Source organism: Periplaneta americana, chromosome 2 (assembly GCF_040183065.1).
Source record: "Periplaneta americana isolate PAMFEO1 chromosome 2, P.americana_PAMFEO1_priV1, whole genome shotgun sequence".
Classification (NCBI taxonomy): Eukaryota; Metazoa; Arthropoda; class Insecta; order Blattodea; family Blattidae; genus Periplaneta; species Periplaneta americana.
Window position 1 is genome coordinate 43,113,612 of NC_091118.1, and position 27,115 is coordinate 43,140,726.

General features: G+C 34.7%; 1 protein-coding gene across 3 annotated transcripts in view; it reads left to right on the forward strand.

Moving 5' to 3' along the window:
- The window catches only part of LOC138692979 (uncharacterized), a 479,658-nt gene that overhangs the window by 340,446 nt on the left and 112,097 nt on the right, over nt 1–27,115 (forward strand). For all 3 annotated transcript variants that reach the window (XM_069816418.1, XM_069816439.1, XM_069816427.1), the window contains exon 3: nt 2,290–2,320. In XM_069816418.1, coding sequence (XP_069672519.1) covers nt 2,290–2,320 — 31 coding nt within the window. The remainder of the gene's footprint in view (nt 1–2,289; nt 2,321–27,115) is intronic.

A 27,115-nucleotide genomic window follows, 5' to 3' on the forward strand; every position in this document is an offset into this window, starting at 1 on the left:
AAATAATGATACAATACGTTTTCACCGTCGCCTCAGATTGTAGCGTTGTTGTTCCTACAGTAATTCCCATGTGCAAAATATAAAATATTTGAGTAGGAAGAAAAAACACATTTATTCATTCCATGGCAATGGTACATAGGAGATCGTGAATTCTTAGATTTTCGAAAGAAAGAAATATAATTACATATCACTGTTTATGCTGTATCACTATTTAAGTTATTTGAAGGTTTCAGAACCATAGTGGGCCAAGCGCCATTTACTGAAGACGTAGAAAACAAGGGTTAAAATTAAGTTATTATCATAATTCAATGGAACCATATAGCAAGTAATATAAAGTATACACAATAAAACTAAATGATATGTCAATCTTCATTAAACTATAGTTGCGTGTAATAACAAATAAGAAACATGTTAAAGGAATTGTCATTGCACCAAATGAGTGGTCTCTGGACCAAAATGATCGCAATTTAATTATTTAAATACAATTTCAATTAAGTAACATATTAAACGATTTATCCTTCTAACAAACACGAATGTTCCCTCGATCAAACGTCCTATTTTAATTACGTAATTACTTTATATTTATTTCTAACAGATACAGCGGAGCGCACGGGTACGGCTAGTAATAATAATAATAATAATAATAATAATAATCTTCTTCTTCTTCTTCCCTTCAAGTATTAACCCATATGGCCTGTTACTATCTCACAGTTATTTTCAATCCAACGCTTCTTTGGACGACCGAGAGATCTCTTCCCGTTTGGACGATAGTGGAGCATGACTATTAGGATTCTATCTCTACGCATGCGATGCAGATGATTTATCTAGTTGTTCCGATAATATTTTACGTGATTAATTACAGGTTCTAGTTGTACTTCCACTACATCTTCATTGCGTTTGTGATTCCATTTCGTATATCCCGCTGTATATCTCATAAATTTCATTTCATTAGCCGTTATTCTGCTGCCGTCTTTCTTCCTCAATGTCCATGCCTCACTGCCGTAAAAAAGTAAAGATCTAGCCAAGGTCTTGTATAGGCGAATTCTAGTAGGCTATGCCTTTGTACTACGGAAGGTATCATAATGTTAATTATTCCCATTGTTTTGGTGTATTTAGAAATTTTCTGTGAAATGTCTACTTCATCGAAAAAAGATAATGTGTATTCAAGATATGTAAAGTAATTTACTCTTTCTAAATTTTTGAGCCTAAAGATATTTTGCTATGCACATGGTATTTTCCACAGAAGGCCATAATTTTAGTTTTTTCTTTATTGATTTTCATATCATATTTAATTCCAATTTTGTTAAAATTAAAAACTGAACACATATTGTCAAAAGTTTACCCATGAACTTAACATTGCAGAGGGCCAAACATTTTATTTATAACCTCTGCTTTCAAAGAAAACAATAGAATGCAGTAGTAAAATATCTTACTATTCGTGATGGAATTACTTAGCTGAATTTCACTCTTGCTAATAAGAAATTTTCCGTATATCTTAATTACACAACTTTTAACACTATATCACTTCGGAATGTGTATTATATGTCTTTCTTGTGTTAAATTCTGTTGTAACTGGTTAACATGTTTCGGCCTTGTATTGGCCTTCTTCAGAACTGGTTGTTGCTGGTCTTGGCGCCTTTTGTTTTGTTTCCTGTGGGGGTGTGTTTGTGTAGTGTAATGTGGAGTCAAAGAGTGTGTGTGTGTTCTGAAATTGAGTTGTGTGTTGAGAATTTCATTTGGATGTGTTTTTATTTGTTTGTATATTTCGTATTGTTCTAGTGTGTTTAGTTTCTGGCTTTTTGGTTGGATGTGTAGAATTTCCATGTCTGTGTTGATGTCTCTGTAGGTGTGGTTAGCATTTGTGACGAATTCTGCATATGTGGAAGTGTTTTGTAATTTTGTTATGGCTGTGATGTGTTCCTTGTAACGTGTTTGAAATGATCTGTCTGTCTGTCCTATGTAAAAGTTGTTGCAGGTGTTACATTTGAGTTTGTATAAGCCTGTGTGGTTGCATTTGTTTGTGTGTTGAGATGTTTTTGTAGAGTATTATTTGTTCTGTATGCGATGTTGTAATTTAATTTCTTGAATGAGGTTGAGATTGAATGAGAAATGTTCCTTAAGCTCAATTTAAATATCGTAGTCCGGCGAAACGATGTTTGTAATTAATGCACGTCCATATAAACCCTGAAATATTACAAAACACATCATGTTCCTTATTTCAGTTTTGTATTCAAACTCGTAACTGTGGATTTGCTTAATTGCCTGAACGTTTGTTTCACTTTGTTACAGATGCTGCTAACTACTGGGGAGCCGATAACAGGTAAAATCAATTGCCAATTCCAATATCATTTTAATAGTACAGCAAGTTGCAATATGTATTCACCGCCGTTATATAATTTCCATTCTCACGTTATCTGAAACTTGAGTTCAGTCATTTTAATTTACCTTTACAATTAAGCCCTCGAGACTTAGGTTGGAACTTTTCACTTCCTTTAATGTTACGCACGAATTTTAAGTTTTCTTTCACGGTGAAGAAATTGATAATATCTAAAAAAATTCGAGGTTAGGCCTAAAAAGACCTAACCCATTATCTGGAAGATGTAAAATCATAATCCAGTACCTGAAATGTATGAAATTCTAAATCCAGCTCTTGGGAACTCTAACTTCCTAATCTATTATTTGTGATCTGTAAAACCCTAATGCATTATTTTGGAGCCTTAAAATTCTAATATATTATTTGGGAGCTGTAAAATAGCATTTATTATATGGGAGCTGTAACATCTTAACCCATTACTTGGAAGTTGTAAAATCAATCCATTATTTGGGATCTGTTAAGTCTTAATCCACTATTTGGGAGCTGTAAAATCATAATCCATTATTTGGGATCTGTAAAATTCTGATGAATTATTTTGGAGCTTTAAAATTTTAAGATACATTATTCTGGACCTTTAAAACCCCATTTTAATATTTTGGAGCTGTAAAATTCTAATATGCATTATTTTGGAGCTTTAAAATTCCATTTTATTATTTTGGAGCTATAAATTCTAATATAGGGGAGACTGTTGAACCTTTAGCATAGTGTACCTTTGAACATTTTTTTGTTTTTTAATTTTTGCTGCTACCTAGAGGACTCAAAATGAAGTAGATTGTAGAGAAAGCCGCTAAGTAGCTCTGGTCGTAGTTTCAGTTTGATTAATTGCAAAGTGTGAGTTCCGTAGACAAAAGAAATTTTTTAGTACCAAAAGTAAACATTTCGTTCATTGATGTATGTTTTCTAATACAAAACCAGATTGCATTTGTTAATATCTTTCAAGTACGGTGTGTTCCCTATCATCTGGTGAGCAATAACATATTTCAATTTCCATGATTTATTTGACTCTCTAGTTTTCGGAGCCATATTTGTTTAAACGTGCACCCTCTTGTACCTTTGAACACAAAACATCTTGTACCATGGAACATGTTCCAAATTACACGATACTATCGGTTTTTGTTTTTCTTTTATTTTAAGGTCATGTCACGAAGTAAGTCTGGAATTAAAGTGGCCCCCAATTGATTCGGATGCTTCAAGAAAGCTGTTGAAGCAGTTATTGCTCCTCCAGGAAATAAAATCTAAATCAGGGATCCTGCTCCGGTTTATGATTGAAAATACATTTTAGATATGATTGTCAGTTTTTACAGCTATATTCCCACCTATATTCCATGTGTTTCATCTTACAAGAGGGTATGTTCCAAGGTACATGATCCTGTTGTACCTCTGAACACATTACATATCCCTTCATTTTATTTTTTCCATCCTTAATAGATATGTAAAACACGAAAATACATACAGGAAGTTGTAAAGGAATCTCCAATAATTATTTCAAGCATTTTTTCATTAAAAAAATTTCATTTCCCAAAATAAAAAAAAAATAAAATGTGAAAAGTGTTTAAAGGTACAACAGTCTCCCCTACATTATTTTGGAGTTGTAACATCCTAATCCATTATTTAGGAGGTGTAAAATCAATTCATTATTTGAGATCTGTAAAATCCTAATCCATTATTTGGGACCTGTAAGATCCCGATGCATTATTTTGCAGCTGTAAAATTCTAATATATATTATTTGGAAGCTGTAAAATCTTAATCCACTGTTCGAAAGATAAATATCGTAATCCATTATTTGGGAGATATAAAATCATGTTTATTTTCGGTGTGTTATTTATATTTATTAATGTTTCTCTTAACATTGTAGATTGAAGTGGATTGTGGCAATCAAGTAATTGACTTCTCATCCTTATTTAACTGAGGAAAGACCTTTGCTCCCAAATATACAGAATATCGTTCAGTCGCCTAAGATTATTGCCTGCCGATCCAGAGTTGCGCTCGGGAGCGGGTTCGATTCCCGCTTGGGCTGATGACTTAACTGGATTTTTTCCGAGATTTTCCCCAAGCGTAAGGTGAATGTCAGATAAGCTATGACAAATCCTCGGCCTCATCTCGCCGAATACCATCTTGCTATCACCAATCTTACCAACACTTAATAACCGAGTAGTTGATACAGCATCGTTAAATAAACAACTAAAAATATATGTCGTGCCATTTACACCTTAAAAAGTTCCACTTCTGTCACATGTAGAGGTGCACACTCATTTTTTCTTTCTTCCTAAGGATCGATGAATTTATTACACCGCAGATTTAATAAAATGCATTCAGTTTCATTCCTATTTCGCTGTTTGTCCATACGTTACGCTACGTCCTAAACATTTAAATATATTTACTAGTTCTACAATGATAAGTTTTATTTAAATTTCTGGTCTGGATGAGGACCTATAAATGTCATAGTTTGAAATTATCAACAGTAATCTCACCAGAGGTTGTGATTTCTCAACATTTAAATATATTTACTAGTTCTACAATGATTCGCTTTATTTGAATTTCTAGACTGGATGAAGACCTATAAATGCCATAGTTTGATATTATCAACAGTAATCCCACCAGAGATTTTGATTTATCTATAGAAAATCAAAACTCGAGTGGAATTTAATTGACTATTACACGATTAGAAGAAAGTATATAAAGATTAGAATATACAAAGTACTCTAATACAATAAAATACATGTTAATTGACTTACTGAAATTCTATTTCACTAATGCTAGCTTCATCAAAACTTTTGAACATAGCCGCCATTGTCAGTTGACTATGCGGGAAAAAATGACGATCGCAAAGCATGTTTTATAGTACCGTAAAGAATTCGCGGTTTCAAATGTTGGCAAACAAAGAAACAAATGCTAGGGAAGCGATAAAATTGAACAAATGCTAGGGAAGCGATAAAATTGAACAAATGCTAGGGAAGCGATAAAATTGTGCGATAAGCAGCCATGATTGGTTGAAAGACGTCTTTTCGTACCGTTTTATTGTTGACCAAAAGTAGTATGATGTAGCAAAAGTGTAATAATCTGGAGAAAATCAAAACTCGAGTGGGATTTAATTGGCTATTAGAAGAAAGTATATAAAGATTAGAAGAAATAAAATACTCTAATACAATAAAATAGATATGACTTACTAAAATTCTATTTCACTAATGTTAGCTTCACCAAAACGTTTGAACGGAGCCGCCATTTTCAGTTGACTATCTAAGCGAGAAGTAAATGACGATCGCAAGGCATGGTTTATAGTACCGTAAATAATTCACAGTTTGAAATGTTGGCAAACAATTGGCTACTCTATTGAGTTTAAAAACAAGCTTCCTGTAGATAATCTTAATTTTTTTTTTGACTGATGACCAAGTCTACTGCCCGTGTCTCACGTCCTGAACCGAGAGTTCCCTAGTGCTTATAGCCACACCTCTTAGGTCTGCTCGGACCGGCACGGGAGCTGCAGCGTGGCGGCACGGCAGCATATTACATATTATGAAAACATTATCCTATGCCATCGCAGGGATCTTTACTGGTTATAATACTGGATACTCTAATCGTGGTTACCACTATCGCTATTATCTCTGATGGCGATTTCCTAAATGTATGTAGGCCTACACACTAGGCCACTCTTCATTCAGTCTGGACAACTGCTGAATTACCATAGAGCAACGTTTCTCAAAGTATGTTCTGGGGTTCCGTGAACCCTATATGATTTTAAATGTTATGTTATACTTTTTTACTTGGTTATTTAACGACATTGTATCAACTACTAGGTTATTTTGCATCGATGGGATTGATGATAGCGAAATGGTATTTGGCGAGATGAAGTTGGGGATTCGCCAAAGATTACCTGACATTCGCCTTACGGTTGGGGAAAACCTCGGGGAAAAAATCCATCCAGGTAATCAGCCCAAGCGGGAATCGAACCCGCGCTCGAGCGCAATTCTAGATCGATAGGCAAGCGCCTTAGCCAACTGGGCTGCAATACTATAAAAATACATAGAAATGTTACGAAAATATGAATCAATAATAACATGAAACCACCGATAATAATAATAATAATAATAATAATAATAATAATAATCCAATAATATGCGTAATAATATTCCAATAATATGTGTAATAATAATAATAATAATAATAATAATAATAATAATAATAATAATATGTTTAATGAACATCTAAAACGGAAAATATACATTATACTTATCACTTTCATCACTGGATTCTCTGCGTATGTGTTCACTAAAACAAAATATCGAAAAGACAAAATGCAGAAATACAGTAGAAATGAGACTACAACTTTCCGCCATAAAACCAGATTGCAGGCTTAAAAAGCAAATACATTCGTCCCACTGAACAGAATTATTGAGATGCTAGCTTTCACTTGTCTGTTAATTATTAAACACTAATAAAATATTACAAGGATTCCGCACTTACACTTTAGATTAAAAGGGGTTTCGCGGTGGAAAACGTTTGAGAAACACTGCCATTGAAGAAAGAGTTTACGGATGTGTACACATGACAGCCGTAATCGCGATTAGGTCGATAATCTCGAGTAGAGATTGTAGTCTACCACTGGTATTAGTGTTTAGTTAAGGAATTAATGAGGACATAATTTGTTTCGTGAGGGGATGGCCTATACATTCGCTTGTCCATGGCTGATCTTGCTCCATAGCTGTCGAAAGGAATCCTGTAAAGGCCGATGTGTTGAACGTAGGGTAATAGGCACATGCGGTACCCAGCACCTCCTACTCTCCCCCTCTGCATCTCGCCCCGCAAAGAAACAGCTCAGGAAGTGAGGCACGGGCAGTACTTAATCAACTGCATATGAAAATCATTTGTCTTTGTTGTTTACGTTAACACTTATATAAAAATATAAAACTTTCTTAAAATTAAAATGTTATAAAGGTAGTACGAAACATACAAGCACACAAATAACATACCCGCAACATATACTTAATATACAATTACAAATTGAATACATTTACATTATTTGATCTCCTATTACACAACAAACAAACAATCCTCCCCATCACCGTAAAAGCAACGCACCCACACCACTGACGACAGCAATCGCGGAAAATAAAGACGAGCTGCAGCCGCAGTAATTCGAAAAATGCTCATGATGACACTATACCTTTGCCAAAATGGGCCTTTCTGTCATCAAGGTATATTACCTTTGTAACATTTCTAACACTTTTAAGGTTTTAATTTTAAGAAAGTTTTATACTTAAATGTAACATTTGCTTTGTTAATGTTAAATTATTTTATAATTTTAAACTGATGTCATATTTCTTCATATATTTCCATATTAAAAGTTGTGTGTGAAAAAGGACACACTCGTTTATTTCGGTCATTTCATTTTACCATTTTTTATTCTCATTTGAATTTTACTTTGGAGACTTTGTATAAAACTTAATATAGGTATGTTCTGAAGTTCCCCGCTTCATTAATATTTCCAATAAATGGTTTCCGTCCACTTTTATAAACAGTCTTTCCGTATCCAATACTACTACTAAGATTTAAAATCATCCGTCCTCAAGTGAGGTTGACCACTGGGATCCGGAATTAACAAACATAAAAGATAAAGGGAAATGAAACGGGCAAAACATGGATTAGATTTGTACATTAAAACAAAAATTTACGTGTTAATATATAGATGATAGTGTAAAATTTGAAGAGAGGCCTTCAGAATTTCCATTACAATCTTCTGAACCTCATAAAAGGGAATTTTAAAGGATTTAAGGATATTAACTACATGTAAATTTTGGTAAACAACCCGTCGCTCCAAATAGTAAGCCTGCAACATCCCAGTTGTAAAGCGAAATGCCATATCTTTCACTGAGGTATGGAAGACAAGGTACATATTTAGCTCGCTTTGTTTAGTAGTTTATAACAATGTTTTTCTTTCGTACACCTTCATACACGCTCTTACGATTACTGACTAGTGCATCCATTGTCTTCCCAACGTCACGCTGTGTTTCACTAACTCACCACAGCGCTAGTTGTCTCTATACTAAACGGGGAAAACTGCCGAAGCAAGCTCACTTTAAAATTATAATAATTGTTATACTACGAAGCTGTGAACTATGCACAGCTATTCTGTGTTTTTGTGTCACTTTTTCTACTTAGTTGTTCTGTCACGAGATGTCTTGTATATTCATTTTCAGTCTCAATAAAAACGTTGCCACTTAGAGACATCTGTCCATAAAGCAAGAGAATTTTGTGGGTCGAGAAACAACCGACTTACTTTTGTCTTGCACACGGCTATTTCAAACGCCATAAATATACAAGGCAGGATCGTGGGTTTCCACTTTCTTCCACTGGGAGGCCACATTAATGAATGATTTATAATTCTGTTTCAGTTCCATCTTAAGTCCATAAATAAGTATGATATTTCTGAAACACATAGGGCTACAATTTATTATATGTTTAATCCCAAGGAAAGCAAATGTGACCTTGATGTTACCCACAATATAAATGCAATCTTCATTTACGTCTTCTTAAAATACGGCAGCAGTTTCTTAATTTCCTGTCCTTTGCTTATTTTCTTTTCATCTCTGAGGTGACCGTCTTTACGGGCAATAGTCCGCAACCGGTCTAACTGGATGTTTAAAAATACATTCCCTCCTGCCATGCGTTACAACCAAGGGACTTTCATTACGCAAAGCGTTCAACGCACTGCAGTTTTAAGGCCGAACAACGTCCGAAAATGCGAAACTGCTAAATTATTTAAACTATTTTGCAGGATTTGTCGGGAGGCTTTTGTATAAAGTTGCTTCCTAGTTATTCAGCTGTTTTCGGTGGAAATAAATATTCAAGCAACCTTTTAGTTTAATGAAACCAGACTTCCACGTAGGCCAAAAACTGAATCGTTTCAGCATTTCCATTCCTTTATTTCACAAGTGGAATTTTGTGTTCTAAGCTACATAAAAAATTATATTGTATTAAGATATATCTGAATCTGCAGTTTTAATTATTGTTTAATAATTACCTATAATTTTGAAGATAGATGTTGGGTTGAGATTATATCACGACATTCCGTGTAATGTATGATGGAAGAAACCCCAAGTTTGGCTTAAATTGAAACCAGTTATAAGGTGTCAAACGTCCATGTAGATGTAGACTATTATTTACCCATTCTCTCTCTTACTGTACCTGTAATTAATTTATTTATCAATCTATTTACTTATTTATTTAGACCTACTTATTTACATACTTATTAGAGATGAACAAAATTAACTGCCGCTCTCGCTCGCTGTGTTCGTTGCATTTGTCTTTCGAGTCTCGTTCGTCATTCTCGTGCGCTTAGAGTCTCGCTCATCATTCTCGAAATAGCATTTGGTCGACGTGGAAAGATTTCGTAACTTTGAATAACATACATCATTGAAATAAATAACACTATTATCTTAGTTATCAAAATGTTCTGGTTCTATTATATGATATTATCTATGGTTATATAAACAGAAAAAAATTCTCAAATAAATTTGCATTTCTAAGAAACATAAAAAATAACGTTAATATCTTTTCACTTGAGATTGCACACTTGAGCTCAAAAATATGAACAGAAAATTTCTAGCCTTTTAATAATAGCCTAGTAATTAAATAAAGACTGGGGAACGGATTATTATACACTGCAAGGTAGAGATGATGTTTCAAATAAGCTACTTGATTGCAAATCAAGATTTCAGGTATAACTCCCTGTAAAGTTGATTTGAATAATTTCGAGGGAAAAATTGTTCCGGAGCCGGGTATCGAACCCGGGACCTTTGGTTTAACGTACCAACGCTCTACCACTGAGCTACCCGGGAACTCTAACCGACACCGATCCAATTTTTCCCTCTATATCCACAGACCTCAAAGTGGGCTGACAACCGTCAAGCAACCAACTTCGAGTGCACACTGACTCCGTGTGACTTAAATTGTGGTTTTCTGTTAACGAACAGTGTTGACGGTTGTCAGCCCACTTTGAGGTCTGTGGATATAGAGGGAAAAATTGGAGCGGTGTCGGTTAGAGTTCCCGGGTAGCTCAGTGGTAGAGCGTTGGTACGTTAAACCAAAGGTCCCGGGTTCGATATCCGGCTCCGGAACAATTTTTCCCTCGAAATTATTCAAGCTACTTGATTGTTTATACATATATAACAGTTGCCAAAGTAGATAAAAGTTCAGTCAGATATAAACAACTATGGCGATACAAGGCTGCTTGACGTTCGGGACTTCGGCAGTGATCAATCTCGACGTCTCGAAACACTCACAAGCAGTCTTTACGTCAACGAAGCGACGTATACAACATTGTAGTGCGGGTTTTCGGCTTTGCAGGCGCTGTTAGTCTTGCTTCCTCGATCGTTGTTCATCTCTAATACTTATCTACTTATTTATATGTTTATTTATTCATTCATTCATTTATTCGCTTATTTATTGAAGATAAATGCAAACAATACGAATACCATGGTCATAGGAAGAAAAGTAAAGAAGGTAAACTTGCGAAATCTAAATGAGGCAGTAGAGCAAATGGACAGCTTCAAATAGGCCTACTTGGGGTCTAGTAGTCTATAAGTAGTAACATGAGCTGCTGCTGCTCGTCATTGTAACTCCCCATATATATCACGATGATAGGTGGCATTGATCCCGTATGAGAGAAAAAATGAGAAAATTTATGTCCGCACAAGGACTCGTACTAATGCTCACTTCGTTTCGCTAGTCCAAGGCATTACGCCTGAGACCACGTAACTCTAACGCGAGAAGACTGGTGTGGAAGAAGTTAACTTCACATTTAATGTAATGGAGGATAGTTGTAACACCTTGTGTAACCATATACTAATGCTACGTTAATAGTAGTAATCTCGGTAAAATACGTCAATTAATACAGGTAACTGCGACGTGCGTCCAGAAAATAATTTACCTGGGGCCGTTTAGAGAAAGAAAACACACTTTCATGAAAAGATTTGTTAGCAACAGATACAGTAATTGTTGAGCTATTTGTCAACATATTCCCCACCGGAATTAAGACATTTGTCATACCATGGAATCAACTATTGTATCCTTGTGTCGTAGAAGTCTGCCGCCTGGGTTCTGAACCAGTATGTGACAGTCGTCTGCACCTCTTTGTCACTGTGAAAATACTGACCGGGCAGGAATTTCTTGAGATGTGAGATAAGATAACATATTCACATAAATCGTCTGTATTGAGAGAAAATTGTAACATTCTGACATTAAAGATTCACTCTAACCTCATTCGTGTTACCATGGAAACAAATATAAGTTGAACGTCGTGTCTCCGATTTTCCATGCGGTCCGTATCGCTGCATTATCTATTTAATGTACCTTAAGTCCATTCGGCTCATGTGGTAGGTATTTCTTTACATTCACTTTCGGCCTTACCCTTCAAAATTCTCTGATGTTTCTTCACATGGAACGGCGAAAATCGAAGTGAGACAAGTGGCCAACAAGCTTGGAGGTCACATAAACACTTCTCTGTCCCAATTTCCCTTGGAAGGACACGTTTTCACATACCTTTTAAATGTTTCACCTATTCATTCATTCACTCATTCATTCATCAATTCATCAATAAAGTTTTCACACCCTTCCCCATGATGTAGCAGCTATTCGATTATGTGCACTTTTGGATTTTCCCCTTCAGAATTTTCATTAGTCCCTTCAACTAAACTGTGACAACGGAGTGAGAAAAGTGGCCAATAGGCTTTGAGTTCACAGCCCCAAATTCCCTTGTAAGGACGCACGATCGGATACCTCTCAATTAATTCTTCTCCCATTTCACTTCTTTATTGCGTTACTCCACACGTTCCGTCTTGCTCTATTATCTTATTATTGAATGGGATGATCTTGCCCGACCTGTGTTAGTATTTATTTGATCCTCAGATTCATCCTTACCTAACCTAAAAATTGCATACCAAGAATAAAAATGTACAATCCAAGGGATTTTATAAATTCCCTCACCATTTTTATACAAGGATACATGTATGCAATTACGAAACAACCTGTATTCACTATTAATTATAAATCAGTTACGTTAATTTTATTTTGTTATCAATTTGCAAAATTATTAATTAACATAGGTATTTATTTTGTTGTTATTTACCATTTAATTTTCTGTATAAATGTTCATTACCTAGTTTAATTCAATGCTTTTTACTAATTACATAAATGTAGCACAATTCATTTGTTTCATATTTTCTCTGTTTCGCTCTGTGTTGAATTATTATATGTAGCCTACACCATTTAATAATTTATGTACAGCCTTAGATACAAAAAATTACCAATCTACTGCAGCGTGAATTTGTCAAGATCAATTCCGGTACTGCATGGTTCATACGAAAGGAGATGTTTTTGCACCCAGTTTACCCCTTCAATATATCTTTGTTATAGATTAGTTATAACTAGGGAACGGATTTCTAGATCCATATGTATTTTGTTTGCTACGTCCTAGATATATGTTATTCAGATATCTCTACGTTTCGTGTACAGTGTAGTGTAGTTTAGTTCAAGGCAAAGCAGTTCACATTACAACAGGGATTATTCATTATAGATATATTACGAAGAAATCATATAATAGTACATTATGCAACGAGCCTATAATGGTAGTAATTAAGACGCGAGTATGTTTGTTTATGAAACTCGCTTGCGCTCGTTTCATAATTTTCATATGAGCGTCTTAATTACCATTATAGGCAAGTTTCATACGACTTTTTATGCTCGACCATATTTCTAACTTGAAATTATTCATAAGTATTCATGTTATGGTTATGTAAGTGAGGAGCGGAACTGACCTTCTGAATTGTGAGATGTGCGCAGACGCGAAAGTTTTGATTTTTTCCGAGGCACGAATGTCATTGACCTTGATATAATCTAGAAAATAACATGAAAATTAGTCTTGATATAACCTGGAAATTGATTCAGAATTGAAAAACGAGATGACAAATTGAATTTATTTGAATATTATTTACAATTAACGGTAATTATTATAGTAACAGAACATAACCTTCTGCGACAGTATTGTATTTCCAGCCTCCGTGACTTTTCGCTAGTTGTCTTTTGATTGCATATCCGAGAATAATCGATACTTGCGCTTTTATAATGCTACAAAGGTGATTTCTCATTGGCTGAACAGCTGAAGTATAATGAATAGTTGTACTTTAATGAGGTGCATTAAAGGGCTACTACCAGGTGTATAATTACTACATTTCTATGAAATATCTTGACATTCGATAACCGTTTGATTTAGCGGATTATTCAGAATTTAATTAAAAAATTAAATAAACCGGCTCATTTTTAAATATAAAAGATGGAGCATAAATCGCGTTCTAATTTAAGAAAAATTCTATAAATTAGGCTATAATATGCTAAAACAAACTCCCACGAAATCATTAAGAAAGTTAACAAGAAATTGCACTGAAGACATCAGATTGGAGAAGGACGAAATTGTTAAAACTAAAGCGATATAAGGCAACAAAACTGCTAACTACATACTCCAAAACAGTCTGCAATTTTTCACGCCTGAACTGATGTATTATCGAGACATAATATTAGAGAAATTTATGACAATATTGATTTGTTGCGTCCGTTTTTACGTTCCAGGCTATGGAATGATAGGTTTATAGTCAGTTTTAGACATTTTGCATATAATTTGAAATGAATGGTAATGGTTTCTCTCGTGGAATGTGTAACTATAGATGGCGACGTTGTGTCGCTCGAAATAATGAGTTAAAGGAGTAATAAAGATAACTTACAGCTCATTAAATGTCACTTTCGCAGTACACTGTAATTTAGTGGGCCACTAACTTTAAAGAATCTTTATCTAGTGACAGACTAAGTGATTTATTGATTTGCTTTCTTGCAACCTAGCAGAAGAATATCATCCAGCACTTCTTCGAAATCTAAAAAAGCAGAATTTGTTCGCACCGTCGCACAGTGTGCAATTTTTCCAATCTCGATGGACAAAAATAAAATTTCGACTTCTTTAGTTAGGCACGGATGAATATGAATTGAATACTTTCGGAATAAGGGTATATGGTACATTGTTTCCCTATGTACTTATACCCTTATTCCGGGGGTATTGAATTTATGTTCTTTCACATTTGAAGAATATTGTAAGGGATAGCTTTTACTGGTTTGTCAGCAGCAAGCTATATTTAGAAGGATGTGAATAATGAGTTCTTTCTAACATTTCTCGCTTCGGTTCAGTCGTAGATAGAGAGGCTTACTATATGGGTGAAAAAGAGCCAATTGTTATTGATTTATTGTGTTGTGAGACATGGAATCTGTTCAGTTAGGTATATTCTTACTAATGTAACTTCAATTATTTCAAGTTAGTAGAAGTATTTTCCTTCTTACAGTAGGGTTTAAATATTACAATTAAAAATATATATATATATATATATATATATATATATATATAATAGCTAGTTTATGTGTTTTAGTAAGAGAAGTTGTAGTTAATGCAATTAGAAAGGGTACCGTATATGAATGTGTTAATTTTGTTTGTATATATTTTCCGGGTCTGTTTTTTGTATCATTAATCTAACATGCAACAGAGCCAAGCAGGCTGCAATAAAAGGAAATGATTATTACTATTAATAATAATAGTAATAATCACAATAATAATAGCTATATCATCACTGTTCCATACCATATAATTATGTTGTTATGTAATTTTCCTTTTTATTTATTTTTTCTGTGTATTGTATATAATATGTCTATGTCTTATGTGTTGAACATGCACTTGTATGTCATGTCTATTTCATGTCATTTTTAATAATAATAATAATAATAATAATAATAATAATAATAATAATAATGTTTTATTTTCGCTGGCAAAGTTAAGGCCATAAGGCCTTCTCTTCCACTCAACCAGCCTTAATCAATACAACACATAAATTTAAATTACAAATATTTTCACTACACATAAAAGGTTCTCCAGCAATAATCTTCACTACACATTTATTTAAATTTAGATAAATCTATAAGGTAAAGTAGTAACTTAATTTATGAACTAATTTAATTCAATGAATTATAATTAACTTAATATTTGAGATAGCTAGTAAAATGATGAAAATTAATTTAATATAAGCTTACTAGGACTATGTTACAGGGAGAATATATATATTTCTATTTCTATAATGAGAATATTAATGTAATTGCCATTAGAGGTTCTGTAAATCTATTTAGAAAAATTAATGATAATAATAATAAGAATGGACAGATGTTAGTTTCATTATAAGTAACAAATATTAATCAGCAATTCATCTGTTAAGTAAGAATTTATGTAATTTTGACCTAAATGAAGCTATTGTCCAACAACCCCTTATATCACTCGGAAGCGAGTTCCAATTTCTAGCAACTGAAACTGTATAGGATGAAGAATATAAAGATGTCTTGTGGTAGGGTATAATGAGTAAATTGTTATAATGAGATCTTGTACTTAGCTGATGATATGTGATGTCATATACATCCTTAAAAGTAATATATATATATATATATATATATATATATATATATATATATATATATATTTCTACGAAATGCTTACTTATTATTTTTTGTGTGTTTTTTTTTTTGTAAGTAACAAGTCTGTGTGTGATACGTCCTGGGAAAGTACTGTATGTAATATGTCTGCATTTCATATATTGTGTATCTATTTCTATACATTATATCTATTTTATCTTATATCTTTGTATTTATATAATATAAATATGATTTTCATTGTCATACACATTTAATGTTATATGTGTATTTTATGTCATAATTATGTATATAAAGGGTGCGTCAGAAAGAACGGATGGATTTCAAACTATCGATACGCAACGAGGAGAGAGATATAGTGAGGGGGACCACGACTGTTGGGTCAGCCAGAGAATGCAGTTTCAGTTGAGAATATGGTGTTGGTCTGGTGTACAACGTGCTTTCATCGTAGAGACATTTTTGAAAAATGAAGAGTCTGTGATCGCCACTCAGGACTCATTTCGACATCGGATGTCACGCTAGGATTCCAACTCGGAATACAATTTTGCGGTGGGTGGTTTCATTTCGTATCACAGGTTCAACATTAAAGAAGAAATCACCTGGACGAAATTCTATTGCACTGAGATTGTCCGAGGCTACGGTAAGATCTCGCGCCCTGCGACTTCTTTCTTTGGGACCATTTGAAGGCGTAAGTTTGTAAACATCGATCACATACACTGGACGAACTGAAGACAGCGATTCGTGAAGAAATCGTGGCAATTGCACCAGCTATGACTGTGAAAGTGATGGCGAACATCAGAAAACGCCTCGATGCCTGTATCGAAAGCCAAGGACTCATATGGATAATGTTATTTTCCATAAATAAACTGCATGTATTGGTGAATATGTTGATAACAATAAATTTTTGATTTGATGAATCTTTACAATTTTCTTGCCATGTGAAATCCATCCGTTCTTTCTGACGCACCCTATATTTTATGTAACCATTTGTACAGGGCTATAATATGTATGATTTAATTACAGCCCTAATATACCTTCGGGTAAAATAGGGTTCTATAAACTTGGAAATTCAATAATAATAATAATAAAATAATAATAATGATAATAATAATAATAATGATAACAATAATATATATATGCCTATATTTTTTTAATTCTCCAAATATACGCCTAATGTGAGTCGGTCATTTAATACAACATTATCTAGAGTGTTGAATATTTGTTTCAAAGGTTGCACGTTCTTGAGCATTTATTAGCAATTTCTTTTTTTCAGTAACCGGGCACTCTTCCATGTTTGGCTTAACAGCAGAAAATAGTCCTGGAATGCAGAAGCTTTTAATGACTGTGCGAGTGTTTTAAGCCTGTAAAATTATTCACATAACATCGAACAACATGTTAAAAATACATTGGACGCATTTTTATCTAACCTTAACAAAAGCACCGTGGATCAGAAAACAAATCTTGCATCTAGACAAAATTAATAACTTCAATAAAATTTACGGATTCTTAGAAACTTTGTACAGACCTTACAGGTTGCATATATATATATTTTTTTTTGCGTAAACTCTGATTACGTTTGCACAAGAAAAACTACCCCTTTATAACGGTTAGACAAAATTAATAACTTCTCTCCTATCCAACAGATTTCTATGAAACATTGCACTGAAGTTACAGGTAACAAATAATTGTTGTGTACAAACTATTTTTACAGTTCCATAAGAGGAACTACCCCTTTTTAGAGATGCATTTAAACAAAATTAATAACTTCTCCTTTATCTAACAGATTTTTATGAAACTTTATACAGAATTTACAGGTAGCATATATTTATTGTCTACGAAATTTGATTATGTTTCTGTAAGAGGAACTGTCTCTTTACAGTGGTGCATTTAGGCAAAATTAATAATCTCTCCTACATAATATATTTTTACGAAACTTTGTACAACAATACTGATACCGGTAGCATAGAGATGCAATCATAGTTTGTAGGTATTAGTGTTGTGCATTTCAAGCGCTATGTTCGGTTCAAGTTTTTCGAGCGTGACAAGAACCGAAATCTGCTTTGAAGAAGCGGATCTGTCCAGCTCGCTCGGTCTTGCCCCTTGTATGATCTGTGCTCTTGAAGTTGCTGGCCTTTCTTACACTTCTCTCTCAGCCCTCCATGCTTTTAGCTTAATTTTAGAACAAATCTTATGAAGTATTATTTAGTTGTAAGGAGGTGTAATTTTTATTACAAAAATATTACTAAACTTCGACAGAAATATACGTACATATAGGTACATTACATTATGTTTTTAAAATACATGACAGTAATTACTATATCATTACCGAAAGAAAATAGCTATAATTACATTCTTCATATAATATTCAAATAAATCACAGTTGCTCTGTAACAATATTTGTGTGGCTATACAGATGATGGAAGTATTACAGGCACTATGTTCGATTCAAGTTACTCAAGTATGACGAAGTTCGACATTCGTCGATATTCGTTCTCCAGAAGAAGGTCTGTAGTTTTTGTTCCACTTTGTTATAAAAATATTGGCTGCCCTCCACTCCCACCCCTTCATGTTTCAGCACAGACCTTGCGATTCGTTATTTAATATAAAATAAGACGAAGTTTGTAATGTCTTGGTTGCCTCTCTCATGTTCTGCATTACACTATTTTAAACCGCTTAAGGGTTTGAGCACACTTCTTGCGATTCGTTTTTTTTTTTCATATGGAATAAGAGGAAATTTGCAATGTCTTGGTTTCCTCTCTCATGTTTGAACATTGCACGTACTAGTCGGTACTTTGAACATATACTTTTTAAAATATGTTTTGTTTGATTTACTTATACGCATATTTGTGTGAATGTTTGTCATATTAATAACAAGAAACATTACCTATACTCATTACTATTCGTAACTTCGCAAGATATGTGCCTGATATCCTTATGCAAGTAAAGCATAAAGTTGCAGGGAGAGTAGGAACTAAAGACGATGAAGAAAATGTAAATATTGAACAAACGCAAAGGGAGCTTCGGTTCTACAGAGACTCGGCAAACATGAACCGAACATAGGGCCTCTTACCGGTTTTTAATGGACTCGGTTATTTTAGTTTACATGCTTCACTTCCACGTACTGCTGGATGCCTATGCAGTAGGGCGAAGTTTGTAGCACTGTATTTGATATTCCCTCTCATGTTCGAACATTGCACGACACTAGTAGGTACACAAAAAAATGTATGTTATCTGCAACTCCTGTACAAATTTTCATAAAAATGTTGTTGTTTAAGAGGGAAGTTGTAAAGATTATCTTACGGAATAGTAAATATAGTTTCTACACAAAAAATATGTCATCTGTAACTCCTATATCATCATCATCATCATCATCATCATCATCATCATCATCATCAATAGCAGTCTTGGACTAGGCCGTCTGGCCTGTTCCGCTTCTAGAAGAAAGTTGGTCTTTCCATCTCTTCCTTGGTCTTCCGATGTCTCGTTTTCCATGAGGTATATAGCCAAATAGTCTCTTGGGTAACCTATTATTGGGCATTCTTAATACATGTTCATACCAGTTGTTGCGGTAAGATTCAGTATCCGTAATGGCGGTGATATTCAATTCTGTTCGGATGTCAGCGTTCCTTTTATGGTCGTGAAGAGTATATCCTGCAAGAGGTCTTAGCAATCGCATTTCAGCAGCTTCTATTCTTCGAAGTTGCCCTTTCGTTAACGACCATGTCTCTGGTCCATATAATAATGCCGGGACTGCAATAACTTTATAGAATTTCAAAATTGTTTCTGGTCGAACTCTCTATAATAAAGTTGATTTGATTGTTCTTAACAGTTGCTGAAATTTGTTAAGTTTAATAAACCCCTACACATAGTTTCAATATAAAAAATTTGTTGTAATGGGGAGAAGTTGTTAATTTTAACTAAAACTATCCCCTATAAAGTGGTAGATCCTTCAGACAAACGTAATCACCGTTTGTACACAAAAAATATGTGCTACATATAAGGTCTGTACAAAGTTTCATAACGGTCCGTTAGAACGCAGAGAAGTTATTAATTTTGTCCAGCTAGATTTGCGTTTTTGCACACCGCACGTCGTAGTACAAATCTGTAATTGAATAGTGCACATAAATTTCTAACTACCTACTTACTGACGTCAATAATATGAAGTGGTAACAGAATTAACTGGTTTTCAGTACACATATTGTAACCAATATCGTAAACGCAAATTCTAGGCAGAACACTAATGACGTGCTTCACTTCCGCAGAGCCGATCCCCTCGACGATCACTGCGCCGCAACCGCCGCGGCTCTGGAGTCCAGTTCGAGTAGACTAATGCACCGCAGTCTCGTAATTACGCAGCTAATTCGCTCTCGTAATATCGTAATGTAGACCCTCGATCGCTCTCATTATTGGCAGTTATTATTACCTGCCAGCTGCCAGAGACTCGGGCCACTGCGAGAAGGGCATAAGTGCCATGGACTGATTGATACAGCTCGTTTGTGAATACAGTCTTCATATGAATTTCGTTCATGTTATTTATAGTTTTATGCTCGACCATGCCGAAATGTAGTAATTATACACCTGGTAGCCGTCCTTTAATGCATATCATTAAAGTACACCTACTCATTAAAGTACAGGTGTTCAGCCAATGACAACTCAGCTTACAGGTGTTCAGCTAATGACAAGTCAGCTTTGTACCGTTATAAAACCGCAAGTATCGATTATTCTCGGATATGCAATCGAAAGAGAATTAACGAAAAGTCACGGAGGCTGGAAATCCAATGCTGTCGCAGAAGGTTATGTTCTGTTACTATACTAATTAGAGTTAATTGTAAATAATATTCAAATAAATTCAATTTGTCATCTTGTTTTTCAATTCTAAATCAATTTTCAGGTTATACAAGAGTAATGTTCATCTTATTCTGTGCCAAGGTCAATGAAATTCGGCCTCGGAAAAAATCAATACTTTCGCGTCTGCGCACATCTCACAGGTCAGTTCGCACATAACCATAATTTTGAATACTTTCAAGTTCGAAATATGGTCGGGCATAAAATGTCGTATGAAACTTTCCTATTATGGTAATTAAGACGCTCGTATGAAAATTATGAAACTCGCTTGCACTCGTTTCATAAACAATCATATTTGCGTCTTAATTACTACCATTATAGGCTCGTTGCATAATGTACTATTATTTAATCGTCATTTAATTAGTTTACTTTAGTAAATAACCGTTTTCAGAACATGGGAGAGGTGACAGTAGGAGGAAAAAGAATAAAGGATATAAGATTTGCTGATGATATGGCGTTTTTAACAGAAGAGGAGGCAATATTATGGAATATGCTACTGAAGCTAAAGTATTCCGAATCTCAGCGCTGAGCAATCTGATGGCATCACTGTGCTCCGAATTTCACCGATGGCTTCACTGATGCTACACCGGTGTCGCACCGGTGCCATCAGCTTGCAGAGGTGGTGGCAGTCTCCATCAGCCGCCATCAGTGAATCTGATTGGTTCTTGTATAGGACGGGAATTAGCAGACGAATGACATCGTGCACTGTTGTGTCATGGCGGTGTGTTCTGCTGTATTGTTTGTAATGAGCACAACGTAAAAACAATATGTTAATGGCTTATGAGCGAACATATCAACAGACCAGTTATTACTACCGGTTCAAGAAATAAATTGTTCATGCTCTCTTTTCTTTGATGGAGATGGCATTACGGAAATTTCGCAAAATTTTGCTAGCGTAGCACAGACAACAACTTATATAGTCGCCATGACAGCCATCGATCCTTCCAGCAGTTTTGTTCCTATTTCGCTGCAGCGTGACGTCATTGTTGTCCACCGGTCCGGTGAGATTCGGAATACGCTGAATGACAGCTGTGAGAAGGTATAGGTCTCGCAAGCAGGGATTACCGACGATAGGAATGCGAACGAAACAATTCGATAAGGAAGAGCGAGCGACAGGAAAGATCACGAGATAACTTGAATGATATTCAAGAGTGTCCACACCTGTGGAGTAACGGCTAGCCGCGAAACCAGGTGGCCAGGGTTCGATTCCCGGTCGGGAAAAGTTACCTGGGTGAAGTTTTTTCCGGGGTTTTTCCTCAACCCAATATGAGTAAATGCTGGGTAACTTTCGGTGCTGGACCCCGGACTCATTTCACCGGATTATCACCTTCACCTCATTGAGAAGCTAAATAATCTAACATGTTGATAAAGCGTCGTAAAAAACCTACTAAAAATATATTTAAGAGTACAATCGGAAGAGAAATGGCATCGATAGAATCAGTCTTGCATTGTGATAGTTACATTACGGTTTTAGATTCAGTTCCACTGTGTGTGAATACGTGTCCTGTTCCAAGTGCGTTTATTTTATTATGTAGTGATGGAGCGTTCCCCTCGCAGAGTATCATTATTTTATTCATAAACATAATGTTGCGCGTTTAATTCGCTTCGAATTTTTCTCTTGCTACGCTCTTCATTTCCACAGATGATGTCCCCATCTGTTCTCATCTTCTTGGAAGAGGCAGTACTTCCATCAGCCCGCACCTCTCGCTCCCTCGACGTGCCTACATGCACACTTCAAAACAGACAGTAACGCCTCCGCTGTTTCTCGGTAATCGTTCCTTGCGCGAGCTATAAACGTGTGAATTCTAAATGAGGCAGAAGAACAGGTGGACAGCTTCAAATACTTGGGGTGTACTATAAGCAGTAACATGAGCTGCTGCCAAGAAGGTTGGGTCGCTGGCTGAGAAGAAACTGCCTACTGAAGGATGCATTGGAAGGAATGGTGAACGGGAGAAGAGTTCGAAGCAGAAGAAGATATCAAATGATAGAAGACATCAAGATATATGGATCAAATGTGTGAAGACGAAGAGGAAGGCAGAAAAATAGGGAAGGTTGCGGAATGCTGGGTTTTATGACATACACGTTGCCCGGCTGAAAAAATACTCCATATCCACTAACTTTCATGAATTAAAAAATATATATAACTATCAGATTTTCCAAAATGTTAAAATTGCTCAATGATGTACAGTTATTGTATATTAAGCATGCCAATTTTTATTTCCAGAAAACCATAAATTCTGAGGAAGAAAACGTTGAATTGTAATAAAATTATTGTTGCGAAAGGTGTACCGCCCCACCTAACTCTATTTACTCGCTTCATGTAGTACTTTCTACAGTGAATAGGCTCTATATTTAAATTTTATTGTAGCTTAGTGACACTTTCACTGTCCGCAGGCCCGCTATCGTTTCCCGCCATGCATGCGGCCGATAACAGGAGAATCTCTTCATTACACTCACCATTAACACTCACAGATATCTCCCGTAAAATGATTTTCAAAGTGAAACGTTTATGCACGAGGGTGAAATGGAGAAAACATTATGGAAGTTTCAGCATCGTTATTGCTTCAGTCGATTATTTCGATAATTAGGTATGCCTTAATTTTTTGGGGAAATGGTAGCAAAATTGAAAGTGTCTTGATTTTGCAAAAGAAAGCCATTAGAATTCCATGTCAATCAAACTATCTTGAACATTGTCGACCACTTTTCAAACAATAACAGATATTAACTGTCATAAATTTATATATATATACGCCCTAGTCCTTTACACTCGACAAAATATTTTCAAACAATCACAGATATTAACTGTCATAAATGTATATATATACGACCTAGTCCTTTACACTCGACAAAATATTTTCAAACAATCACAGATATTAACTGTCATAAATTTATATATATACGACCTAGTCCTTTACACTCGACAAAATATTTTCAAACAATCACAGATAGTAACTGTCATAAATTTATATATATACGACCTAGTCCTTTACACTCGACAAAATATTTTCAAACAATCACAGATATTAACTGTCATAAATTTACATATATACGACCTAGTCCTTTACACTCGACAAAATATAGACAATTACTCATTAATAGCCAATATACATGATCATGAAATTAGAAATAGTGAACAAATTTATATTCCATACTGTAGATTACATAAAACTAGTACAAATTTTTCTGTCATGGCGATGAAATTATATAATAAGCTTCCCAGTCAATATTATAAGTTACCAACCAATAGTATCAAAGCTAGATTTTATAATTGGCTTTTAATTAATCCTTTCTACTCTGTAGATGAGTTTCTTAACATAAATTCATACGAAATTGTTTTTTAATAAATAAAGTTATTTACATTTATTTCCAATATTACATTAATAGTGAAGTGTTTTCATTAATTTTAGAGTTTCAAAAAGTTTTGTTTTTTCATTCTAATTAAACTTTACTGTTTTCAATTATATATGTATTTTCAAATGTATGTTTTTTTTCCCTCCCTTCTGTATTGTGACGAAGCCTATCACGATAATGGCTTAATAAATTGAATTGAATTGATTGATGGCTGTTTGCAAATGAAATGTGTATAAAAGGAAATGATGAAAACTTACGCTGACTATTCCACTTATAAGTTATTTCATACATGTAGACGGTAGGTTACCTTAGAGAGAGAGAGAGAGAGAGAGAGAGAGAGAGAAAGAGAGAGAGAGAATATGTTCTATTTTAATATGACAACGCAAGCTTCAGCACCACGGAGTAACAATTTCCAAGAACTGTCTTCCCACATCCCCCATACAGTCCTGATCTTATTCTGTAGACTTCCATCTGCTACGGCCAATGAAATATGGGCCTCAACGAGTGGTGCTGTCATCAAGATTGTTAAGAAGCGGCTTCTCTCAGACCGATGCCAACTTTTACAGAACAGAAATACAGAAGCTTGTTAAGTGCTAAGAAAGTGCGTAGAATGTGGTGGCGACATTGCGAAACATTAAACAGGATATGTATAAAGGTGTTAACTATGCTGCATGTAAATTCCGTTTCCGTAGCAACGTCAGTGTTCAAGAGAAAAACACAGAAGTCATTATTTTCAAATCGTCTCTTATAAATACAGTTCGCTATTGCTTATCCCACTTTTTATATTTCAATATACTCGTAAGAAGACATATCCTTAACAGATTATTTAACGATGTCCATGTGGTTATACCAGGTGTAACTGGATTCTGGTAAATCCCAATAGTATATTACGATGCAAGGTTGGGAAATATTTTTTACAAAATCGAGGAAAAGTTTGAAAAAACGAGCAGAGCGAGTTTTTCAATTTCCGAGATTTTTAATGCATTTCACAAACGTTTATTTATAGAATTTTTTGCACTATAGTATATTTTGAAAATAATATATTTTTTTAAATATTATTATACAGTACGTACGTTACACAATGAACAGCTGACTGATGTTAGCAGTCTGGCCAACTTACAAACTTCACCATCAACTTCAATGTGAAGGAGCAAAAATGATTCAGATACTTGTAATATTTCGTGTTCAATTGGAATAATTTTTATTTATTTTTGTTAAGTGAAGTTTGAATTGTTTAAATAAACTTCAGTACATTTCAAATGCAGTGATTGTTTCGTATAATCTATTGAAGGGTTTACAACCAGAGTGGACTAAGTTCTTTTGGAATGATTTTGATAAATTGAGTCTTAAAGTTCCTGGCTCATGCTTAGCAACCTTTACCTTCCATAGCAAATGCTGCCCTCTGTGGAGTAACAAATGAGTTATGGACTTTGTTTGTTATGGCAATGAATAAATCTAAATTTTCTTTATCCGAAATTGTATTAATCCACAAACTGACCACTAGTGGACTTGGTCCACTCTGGTTGTGAGCCCCTCATATTATTTAATACTGTCTTTTGCGTATGAATTTTACATGCATTCTAGCATACATAGAAGGCAGTGGTTTTCATTACAACACTAGAACAGTTGTTTGTAATATTTCAACATACTTATCTAGGATGGTAACTCTGAATTCAGTGAAACCAACTTTCAATCGCGGCAGCCATTTGCTGTAACGACGAGAAAACCCACTATCGTGCAAAAAATTAATTAAACATTTAGGGCCATATTCATAGACATTCTTAGCGCGGACTTCCGGTGGATGATCAGTGAACTAACGTTTTTCGTATTCATAAACCAGTGTTAGCGATGTGATATGATATGAATCCTGTACAAGTAATCTGTCGATAGCCGGGGCTAGTTTAGTACGCTCGTAGCGCGGGCTAGCGAAATGTCTATGCATAGCACCACAATAGTCTAAACTGACCCTCGATGATGTCATTTGTGTTCATATTCACCAACGTTTTCTACCGAATTATATAATATTCTTATGTAGGCCCATTGATTTTTAATTAATTTTTCCTTCCTCCTGAAAAAATTATGTGCTGTCACATAGTAGGTTTCATATAATCAACGATGATATGTAATATAAAATCATGCCAGTCTTTTGTTCATATTCATTGTCTAAGAGAAATTCTATCGATTATTTAATCTCATTTACTATTTAAATAAATATCTGGACGCCAAAATGTGTGTACAATACCAAAGATAAATAAAAGTGTCTCGAGATTTGTGAATTCCTTCAAACTGCGCGAAACGCTTTTATATTTGCTACATAGTTCTTAGATTAGGTAAGGATAGACTTAAATAAATACTACGACAAGTAGATGAGTGCAACCCACCCAATAATTAATTAGATAATGGCTACTACACGAGACACAGGACCGAGTGGAAAACCTTGAATAAACGAATTAATGAATTAATTAATTAATCAATTAATCAATGAACGAATGTAAGAACGAAGGAACGAATGAATCAATCAATCAATGAACGAATGTAAGAACCAAGGAACGAACGAAGGAATGAATGAAAGGACGAACGAGAGAATGAAAGAAGGAACGAATGAATGAATCAATCAATGAACGAATGTAAGAACGAAGGAATGAATGAAAGGACGAACGAATGTAAGAACGAAGGAATGAAAGAATGAAAGAAGGAACGAATGAATCAATCAATCGATCAATGAACGAATGTAAGAACGAAGGAACGAATGAATGAATCAATCAATCAATGAACGAATGTAAGAACCAAGGAACGAACGAAGGAATGAATGAAAGGACGAACGAGAGAATGAAAGAAGGAACGAATGAATGAATCAATCAATGAACGAATGTAAGAACGAAGGAATGAATGAAAGGACGAACGAATGTAAGAACGAAGGAATGAATGAATGAAAGAAAGAATGAAAGAAGGAACGAATGAATCAATCAATCGATCAATGAACGAATGTAAGAACGAAGGATCGAATGAATCAATCAATTAACGAATGTAAGAACGAAGGA